The 9575-nt window shown below is 40.4% G+C and overlaps 1 protein-coding gene across 2 annotated transcripts; it reads left to right on the top strand.

Moving 5' to 3' along the window:
* The first annotated feature begins 2161 nt into the window (after positions 1-2161).
* On the top strand, positions 2162-8690 carry wdr31 (WD repeat domain 31). 2 transcript variants are annotated; one of them, XM_008286975.1, is made up of 10 exons: positions 2162-2210; positions 2951-3022; positions 3291-3423; positions 3647-3721; positions 3848-3992; positions 4604-4704; positions 4871-4938; positions 6264-6405; positions 6894-7056; positions 7170-8690. In XM_008286975.1, exons 2-10 carry the CDS (start codon positions 2976-2978, stop codon positions 7370-7372), a joined length of 1077 nt encoding a protein of 358 aa, XP_008285197.1. In that variant the 5' UTR covers positions 2162-2210; positions 2951-2975; the 3' UTR covers positions 7373-8690. The 2 variants fall into 2 exon arrangements, with proteins under 2 accessions (XP_008285197.1, XP_008285196.1); XM_008286974.1 differs by lacking the exon at positions 2162-2210 and having other exon boundaries at positions 2845-3022.
* Positions 8691-9575: the final 885 nt, after the last annotated feature.

Raw genomic sequence — 9575 nt, 5'->3', positions numbered from 1 at the left:
CCCAGTGACTCAGTGCCTAATTGCATGTGATGCATTTGTTTAAATCGAGCTCATGCGGTCAGAGCTAGCCTTGTTTTTTTCTCACTGTACTTATCAAGCAGACAAAAGTGAGAGCAACACTGAAGAACCTGAAAACTTGACACGAAAAGAAAACTGTCAAATGTTTCTAATAGAATTAATGCTAGCTGTCCTGGGACCTGTCTGATCTGTCCCAGATTTGTCGCTTGGGGAGTCATTCAGCCTGTGTCTGTAATGAAGGTCAACCAACCAGCTCTCTAAAGGGACATTCAGCCACAGGTCAGTAACATTTTAACCTGTTAAGACATATTCAACATAATTGTATTTAAAGAGGAGACTTCTCTTTAAACAAATCATGTTCCATGCAATGAAAAGCATATAATTTAAAATGATATATTTCATTAGCTGACTGCAGTCAAACTTGTTGTCTTCATTTAAATTTGCCAGGCATGTACATACTGAACACATTCTTGGATTTTGGATCTAAATTCCCACCAAAAACAAGAACATATTACCTTTTTTGCAGCCGTCTGTGACGTGTGGCAACAGAAGCATGAACTGTCAGATTAGGCCTTTTCAGTGAACTACAGACAGCATCAGTGTATAGTGTCTTCAGTAGGCCGGATTACCAGGACTGTGTAGCAGCAGGTTTGTGGCACTGTAGCTTGTGATTTTTGTCTAGGAATACGGTAATATGGGCACAGTATCAGCTGCTCCTGCCTGGGAGGGTGGCTCCTGCTATACTATCTAATTTTGAGGCCCTGTTTTGAAAAAGATCCTTCTGACACACAATTATTTCAGCTGGCATTGTGCTTACATGGTAGAGACAACACAAAAGGAGCAGAAGTATGCATAACACATTCAGATTTGAATACTGGTAGTACAGTGAACCTTGGTAAGGTGCCCCCCTTGAGAACTATGTTTATTTTCTTGAATATCAACATAATAGGAAAACATGAGAAATATGCTTAAGTGAACAATTAGAGAACGTTATTAAATCATAACAGACTGTAGCTTTGTTATTATAAAACTAAATAGGAAATCTTAAAAAGTGACCCTACAACTTAAGGGAGACTCTACTTTTCAAGATTTTACTTTTATTAAAATCTTGAAAAGGGCGGAAACTTATATCACAAGCCATTTTGATCAACAATAACTTGTTAATTATGGTTAAGAAGACTATCTTTATTATTACTTTACCTACAACTTAACTGTTAGATAACATATACAGAAATAATATTTCAATTTTTAAAAAAACATAGTTTGAATATTATCAATTAATGTAGAATTGAGGGGCCTGGGACAAACGCTGTAACTTTGCCATGACTTTATTACTGTTGATATATTGACACAGCGGACATTAACAAAGAATTCAAGCTAGCTAGCTAGTGCTGCATCAAGCTAATATAGCTTCATGCTATTAGCTTAACTTAAAGTCAGCTAGTCAGCTTTTAGCCTGATAAGGATACACCTTTCACTGCTGGTTAATTATTATGTTACATAATTGATCATAAATTTAACATTAAAGGAGCTGGAGTACTGAAACTCAAACCCTGAAATGTCCTGCTCTTACACACACATTACAGAAAACAAAGGTGTTTGACATTTTTCTGTTTAAATTTACAAGGTATTTCTAGATAAGTAAGGCCGCTATAAGCAACGACCTGCTGTCTAGTGGTCAGGAGGGGCGGGAAGGAGAGGGTTCTTACCTCGGGAAGTGGGGGCATTTTACTTAAGTTTAGCGTAGTAGTTATTCAGAGTGAACACATGGCCAGAGAAACTGCACACATGACGCCTGATACACTTGCAGCAATGCTACGTAGTAAATCAGACTTTTATTTTGTAAGAGACTTTTGTTTTGCAAGAGAACGCCCCGCGTCACGTGACCTCGCCCTCGCCTGGATACCAGAAAGCGTCGCTCATGGTCGCTACGGAGGGAGGGACGTCTCTGTTGTAGTCTAAAGACACTTGTGGGCATTTTCCCACGCAGTTAGGACCACGCAAGATCATGGCAGTCTGCGGGAAACGCTTCGCTGTCGTTGCAGCAACTACTCCACCAAGTTTTAACGTCTGTACACTCACGTTTTAGCGCACTCCTCTTTCTTAGCATGACAGATAAAGATTAGTTAGCATGCTAGCGAGCTAGCCTCCCAGCCTGAGCATCAGCCAGCGATCACACCTGCCGGTGACAGGTAAGGAGTCTCGCTCCAGTTCTCTACAGGAGTGTGTGTACCACGAGTCAGCAAACATTTATTTTTTTCGCCATTAGCGGGTCCCTCGGGCGTTGTTGCATAATGATTGCCAGCACAGTTCATAGCAGGTGTTTTCGAGTGACTAATTCCTTGTGACAGTAATGATGCGGCTCTAATAGGATTTGAGTCCTCTCCTTCCTGTGGCTTGTTTGAGGAGTACGCCAGGATACTGAAGGAGGAGCTTAGCTGTGCCTGTGTGAGAAAGTGGTGTTTGTGTCTCTGGTTTAATCTCATATTGTACTGGTCTGTCTTATGCAAGGCCAGCAAAGATGTATGAACAAATATACACATAAAGTAGATATATAGTGAACCTTAACATGATCCTGAATGATGTTACAGTTGTAACTCACTGCAAGCAACACTTGTCAGGTCCAAGCACTGATAGCTCAAACTGAAGTATTTAATATTTAAGACAATATAATAGTGCAGCAGCATATACTTAATCAATGAGTGTACTGCTGATCACTTACTATATGTGCTCAGTGCAACTAATACCATTATGAGATAGAATTTCACTTACTGAGCCTTTGAGCTGAACCAAACTATTGCAGGACTAGAACAAATCATTATCCCTCATCATTAGCACTGACAACAGGGAGTCATAGACGTTAATGGTGCCTGTGCAGCCAGGATTTTTCCCACAGTTTGACAGCATTTCTTCTTGTGTGTCCGTGCATCAGTGTGATTGCAGGTTCTTAGGCAGACATGGGTAAACTACAGAGCAAGTTTCGCAAGAGGTCTGAGCTCTACAGGTGAGACATGTACTACTGACAGCCCCTCGTGGAATTATTTGTGCGACATAATACTTATTTCGGTATAAAATCGCAATAGAGGATAAGACAAAGGTACTATAATTAAAGGTTCAATCAGTTACTTTCTTCAGGAGTGATACTGAAGATAGGAAAGGATAAATATAATATAAATATTTATATGTGGAGAAAACATGTCTTAGATACGTCCAGTGTGATGTTGTCTGTTTTAGGAGTTTATTGTTTCACATTATATGTGTTTTCTGTGCAGGGCGTCTCAAGGGGAGAAGGCAGATAATACCTTTGACAGTCAAGTGGTGCAGTATGAGCCTGCCCATCATGGATCCGTCAACACTGTGACCAATCTCAGCCCAGACCTGTGTGTTTCTGGTGGGACTGACCAGGTAAATTAACCTGCATTAGTAGTAAATTAGTTCAAACATCCCAAATTAATTCACTGTATTGATTTTTAAGTAGCCAAAAAAAAAATGTCTGACCTTTAGAAGGTTTGAGGTCACAAATTCAACTGTTTAAAATTATTATAGCACAAAAAGTAAAAGGCCTAAATATTGTTCAGTTTAGTGATTAGTGTGTCGTGTGTGTGTGTGTGTGTGTCCGCTCCTGCAGGCCGTGGTGGTGTATGACTGGAAACAAGGCCGGATGTGTCAGTCCTTCCAGGGTCACAACCGAGAGGTTACCAAGGTAACGTCAATACTGCGTGTGCGCACACTGATAAAAGTGTGACGCTGCTCAGAGCTGTTACACATTTCACATGTACACATCCTCTGGTCTTATCTGCTCTAAATTCTGCCTCCATTTTTCCATCAGGTGGTTTGTTATCCAGGTAGCACGTGGATCTTCAGTGCCTCACGGGACAAGACGGTTCTGATGTGGGACCTAAACCAGGGCGACGAACACATTCAGGAATTTTGTGGTCATGAGCTGGTGGTCAATGGACTTGCTGTCAGCCCTGGTACACGCACACAGACACTTACACACAATGAGTCTCATCATTTATGAGGAAATATTTTTTTGAACTATTGTTGCAAAGCTTTTTATTTTGCTTAAGATAAAGTTGTGATTCTCTCTGAACACAGTCACACATATCAAACAAAAAGCAGAGCAGCACGACGATCAGCTTCTCCTTCTACAGAAGAAAGAATCATTTGTACACTTAGTTGAATATCATATTAGTCATTGCAGCACTAAATAAACAGAAGTGATGTAAAAACAAAACTGTTCACGATCATGCTGGGGTTGACTTCTCAACATGTCACATGGTATTGAAGGATGAGGGAAACTCTCTGAACTGATCTCATGTTCATGTTGCAGATGAAGCAATGTATCAATCCTCTACCTGTCCTGTATACAAACAGTGATAAACACCTAATTTCAACTTGACTGAACCACGTGTTTGTTGTCTGAGATGTTTTAATTACTAAGAAACTTGATGCTAGCTATAATTACTGATTTACTCAGAATAGTTTTATTGAAATCAAGACCAATTTTCTCAGTTGTTAATTGCACACTAGCAACAATATCAAATCAATGATCTGTCTGGAAACTGTTTTTGCTGTTTTATAGATGGGAGGAAGCTGTGCACCGGTTCTCGTGATAATTGGATGTGTCTGTGGGATATAGAATCTGCAAAATGTGAACAGAGACACAACATCTCTAGAAACCTGGTGAGAATGATAGTATGCTCTTTTGTGTGCTCACATTCTTATCCTAAGAGTTCTTTAAAGCGTGTCAGAGTGCCGTAGGTGTGTTCCTATTCAAAGGTATTCAATCAGACTTGTGTTCATATCATCCCAGGTGTTAACTTTTCCACTTTGCTGTCTTGCTGTATAGGTGACTCATGTGTGTTGGGTGCCAGCCAGCTCCTCTGTAGTCCAGACCTCTGAGGATAAGACCATAAGGTACAGAAAGATTTTCCACTGCAGTTATTATAATAGATGCACATGTTGAAATGCACATATTGAAACAGCATTGTGTTTGCGGTGAAATATGCTGACTTGTTTCAGTTTTGTAGATGAGTTGTGATCCCAGTGACACTGTATTCCTCATTTGGTAGCATTGCTGAGTCAGAATTATTGTATTTAAGGGAAACTTAAAGTCATTTCAAAACTTGTATTTTAAATCGATCAGTGCAGAGTACTTTCTGTTTCTGTTCTCTATTTTTTTTGTCAGTTACAGGTCTGACTGTTAATCAGTCAAAGGTTAGTTCAAGTCCCATTTGGCTGCAACATTTAAACTGGGAAATTAAATTGTTTCACCCAGTTTTTGCTCTGTACAATTCTCCCTGTTCCTGACCTGACCCCATCTCCAAATTATTGCTAATTATTGTAAATTTCCCCGGTGAGGGATCGATAATCAATTATCTTAAAATTCTAAAATAACCAATTCCCTGTGGGGCCAACTATGTTTTCTGTCTTCGTTGAACTTTAAAAGTACAAAGAAGAATAAAGACTTACAGTATTCTGACTACACAAAGACAGCAAATCACTTGGCCACACAAACTTTAACATTAACCTTTGCAATTGTTGACAGTGGAGACAGTTATTTACTGCTGAGTGATTTACTGATGTCATCCAAATAAGGCCAGCCAGTATTTAGCTGCACCTAGTAGTAAGTGAAGGGATTGTGCCGACACTGTCACATAAAATAGCAGCGCCCTCTGTTTTTGCAGATGGTGTGAGGAAGACATTGAACAAAATCCAAAAATGTGAATCATACGTACTGTAATTTACATAATGTGATGTATAGCCTTTAAATGAATGAACCAGCAGGTCAGTATTGTTGTGGTCTGAGTGTACAGCAGCTACGTTTACCATCTAATAGCCTGTGAGAATGATTACACATCCCAGCACTGAGCGAACCCCTTGCTGAATCTTTCATCCCTGACCCACTGCCCATGTTGAACCCTTTGTAATGACGGCATTTCATGAATCGAAGACATTTGTAGATTAATGATGTTTCTCAGGTTGTATTTGGATAATTAGTCCTGCTTTTGAAAAAAACATCAACTTCAGCTTGTAAAAAGCAGGTGTATTTAGCGCCTTTAGCTCTTTGACTGCACAACATAGTTCTGTTGTACATATTATGTGTTGAAAAGTAGAAGACTCAAGGGGTTGACAATACTTACAGCATTGTGGAGATTAAATAACTTAATCTCTGCTCTTGTCAATTATGCATAGATGTGTGTTACACGTGGGCCTTTCTACACTAATGCGCTTCTTCACAGGGTGTGGGACAGCCGTGCGTGGCAGGTGACCAACACTTTTCCAGCTAAGCAATACATCCAGACCCACTGTGACGTGTCTCCAAATGGTCACTACTTGGTGTCCAGCAGCAACGGCTTCGGAGGACAGGGCTGTGAAGCCACGGTGAGGCTGGAGGTGGTTGTGTGATTGTTGAAATAATGTGTTCATACAAGCGCACCTATTTGATTACCTACAAGTGATTCTGTTGTACATTGCAGTATAGCACCTTCAAAGTGTTATTTAGAATATATGATCATGTACTTTATTCAGAACATGAGTTTAATTGAGAAGCAGCTTTTCCAAACCTTTAAAACTGACTTGCATCATCTTTCATTTGATTATTATCTTCATTAAAGTCATGACTATTTCACTGTTAGATTTAAGGTGCATCTTTTATTTTTATTATTGATGAGATCAGCTTTTATGTCTTTATTGATAGCAGCAGTGATGATCTATTCAGGCAGGAGTGGACCGTAGAGGGAGTTGGTCTTAATGACTAGTCCACTGAGGAGCCCCCTTGAAAATCTAATTTACCACTTTTTGGCAACATCTTAAATGTGTCTGCTGTTCATGCATGTCTTACCAGTAAAGTTGTGTCTGTGTGTTGTTAGCTCTGGGACCTGCGTCAGCCTGGCTGTAAAGTAGTGGAGTACAGAGGCCATCTCCAGACCACAGCCTGCTGCATGTTTCTGCCCATGACTCCTGGTGGCACAGCTCGGGTAGCAACATCCTCCCACGACAGCTCGCTCAAAATCTGGGATCAGAATACAGCAGGTAGCACTCCCGCTCATGGATGAAAACATTTACTCACAGAAACATGAATACAAAGCCACACATAGGTTGTTTTTTTTTTGCCGCTAACCTTCCCTCTGCCATCCTCTGTTCAGTCTGTTTAGGGACGCTGTCTCTGGACGGTGCTGGCCCGCTGGTTTCTCTGACTCCCAATGATTCCACTACTCTGCTGTGTGCCAGCTTCAACACTGGCCTCCACCAAATCCAAGTGGACCAGGGATCACACCAGGCTCAGGGTTCTGGAGCAGGTTCAGGTGGTTCGGGAAGCCTGGACATTAAAGTTGTGGCACGTTTCTGATGGCCCGGAAGAGCCTGACCTGTGACTCAGGGAGCAGCATCACTGGATGTGGACATCATGTCTGTTCATTTTTGTCTTTTTGTTTTTTTTTACTATTTTACATATTTCTATAGACTTTTTTTTTTGCTTCACTAGACTGCCATACAGCGAGGAATGACAGACGTGTGAGGAAAGTAGGAGATGATGTATGGAAGTTACCCATCATGCCCACTCCTCTGGCGGACTTGTCGGCCAAACTACCTTTTAACTGAGGGGGATATAAACACCAAAATGATCATGCTTGGATTCGTGGCTGGACTTACCTTTGAGGGCCCCTGGGCAGGAATTTCCTGTTGGGCCCCTGTTGCGGTAATTTGATAAAATGACACCTAATTTAGTGGCACGTAGTATGTCAGCAAATAGCCACAAAATGAGCAAATACTGCAGGTCCCATCTTAGCTGATATCGTAAGTGGTGGTCTGGGGCCCGTATTCAGCTTCCTGCTGTGCTTGGTCGGTCATCCAGCCTCGCTTGGAGTTTTGCTTTGTTGGACTAAACAAGACAAACTGGAATTTACATCTGCTTCAGGTAGATGGAACCAACTGGGTTGCATTGCTTTTTCTGGTGTGCTGAATACAGGTTCAGAGGACATGCCCAAGGTGATTTTGGAACAGATGCTCATTTGCTTGACAAATTGAACTGCCCAAACCACCAAAGCCTCAAAAGCCCCAGATTAAATCTTGACGTCTGTTGGTGTTTTTTTGATAAGTTAGTTGACTGCACAAGAACTTCAAGCACTCAATTGCAGAATCAACTAAGACAGACCCAAAACAAGGGGCAAAGATGAAAATTTGGACACATTCTTAGAGCAGTAAATTCAGTTATTCAGCCCGGTGTTACTCATCATCGACCACGACAGAGAATTGGAATCCAACAGTATCTAATAGTTGTTTCCAGAATATTATTTCATAGATACATGCAGACTTTTGTTGTGAAGTCACCAAAACCGAGTGACCAGGAAGGTGTGTACGCTGATGTTATTGACTAGTGTGAACTGTAGCTTTAACCTGTCCAATGTTAGACCAAATGAATATCTGTGACACCAGATTGTATGAACATACTGTGTTTTTATGTAGATTTCAACTGATACAGATTTTAAAGATACAGATTCTGATATTTTGAACAGAAGCTGCTAATAGATATTTTGTGCTGATAACCAATATAATTTGATTTCAAAATTACTATGCAAAATACACAAGTAATTCCCTTTTTTTTGATAAAATACTGTTTCGGTAAACAAATGGAAAATAAAGATGCTCTGCAGCCTGTCGACGTAAAACCTCCGACCAGTTGTTTTTACTTAATATATTGTTTAAAGTGTTATAGATACTGAGCATTAAAGGCATGCTATGGTTAGGCCACACATTACATTCATAACTGAAGTTACTACTTTCAAGACATGAGTTACACCACTCTTGTATTTGATCTTGTCAGCTTTCACAGCCTAAAAATGACGGAATTTACCTTTTAGTTTATAGATATCGAGGTGATCATCTTTCCCCAAAACAGTCTTTGCTATAACAAATTAACCCGAGGAATGAAACTGTCAGATCAGGAGGTGAAATAAAATAACCGTTTTAGAATTAATGTACCCTCAGGTGGTTCTAAATACAACATATTGATTCAATTCAATTCAAAAAACTTTATTTGTCACCTGGGGTCAATTCAAGTCAGGTAGCAACAACTGTACAATAGTAGTAGCAGCCATGTGGTAGTTAAAATAGGATAAATAAAATTACAATGTACATAAGGTGCTAAAGTGGTTCGGAGGTGCAAAGTGACTTTACATGAATTTAGCAGCACAGTTAAATAAGGAACAGAATTACAGTATTTACATGAGGTGTAAGTTAAAGTGCAGGTGGATTGAACATAAATAAGTTCAGTTCGATGTTGCTCAGCTATGACAGATGATGTCGTGCTAAGGAGTAAACACTCTGACTATAAAAAAAGATTTTTCTTAAATTTGGCCAACCCTACCGACACTGGGAAACCAAAGGAGATCAGACAGTTGATTTTCTGAGATATAGTTTTGCTTGGGGCTGCAAGGTGGCGTGGTGGTTACCATTGTTGCCTCACAGCAAGAAGGCTGCTGATTCGCCTCCCGGTTAGGACACCCAGGATCTTTCTGCGTGGAGTTTGCATATTCTCCCCGTGCAGCGTGGGT

This window comes from Stegastes partitus, unplaced genomic scaffold (assembly GCF_000690725.1).
Source record: "Stegastes partitus isolate 25-593 unplaced genomic scaffold, Stegastes_partitus-1.0.2 Scaffold480, whole genome shotgun sequence".
NCBI lineage: Eukaryota > Metazoa > Chordata > Actinopteri > Pomacentridae > Stegastes > Stegastes partitus.
The sequence above is the reverse complement of the archived record's forward strand: the minus strand, read 5'-3'. Positions and strand labels throughout refer to the sequence as shown.

Excerpts from the sequence above, each read along its gene's own strand:
- wdr31 (XM_008286975.1), top strand. The coding sequence starts at position 2,976 with ATGGGTAAACTACAGAGCAAGTTTCGCAAGAGGTCTGAGCTCTACAG. Across the intron at positions 4,939-6,263 it reads TCTGAGGATAAGACCATAAG|GGTGTGGGACAGCCGTGCGT; the intron begins GTACAGAAAGAT and ends GCTTCTTCACAG. Across the intron at positions 6,406-6,893 it reads GACAGGGCTGTGAAGCCACG|CTCTGGGACCTGCGTCAGCC; the intron begins GTGAGGCTGGAG and ends GTGTGTTGTTAG.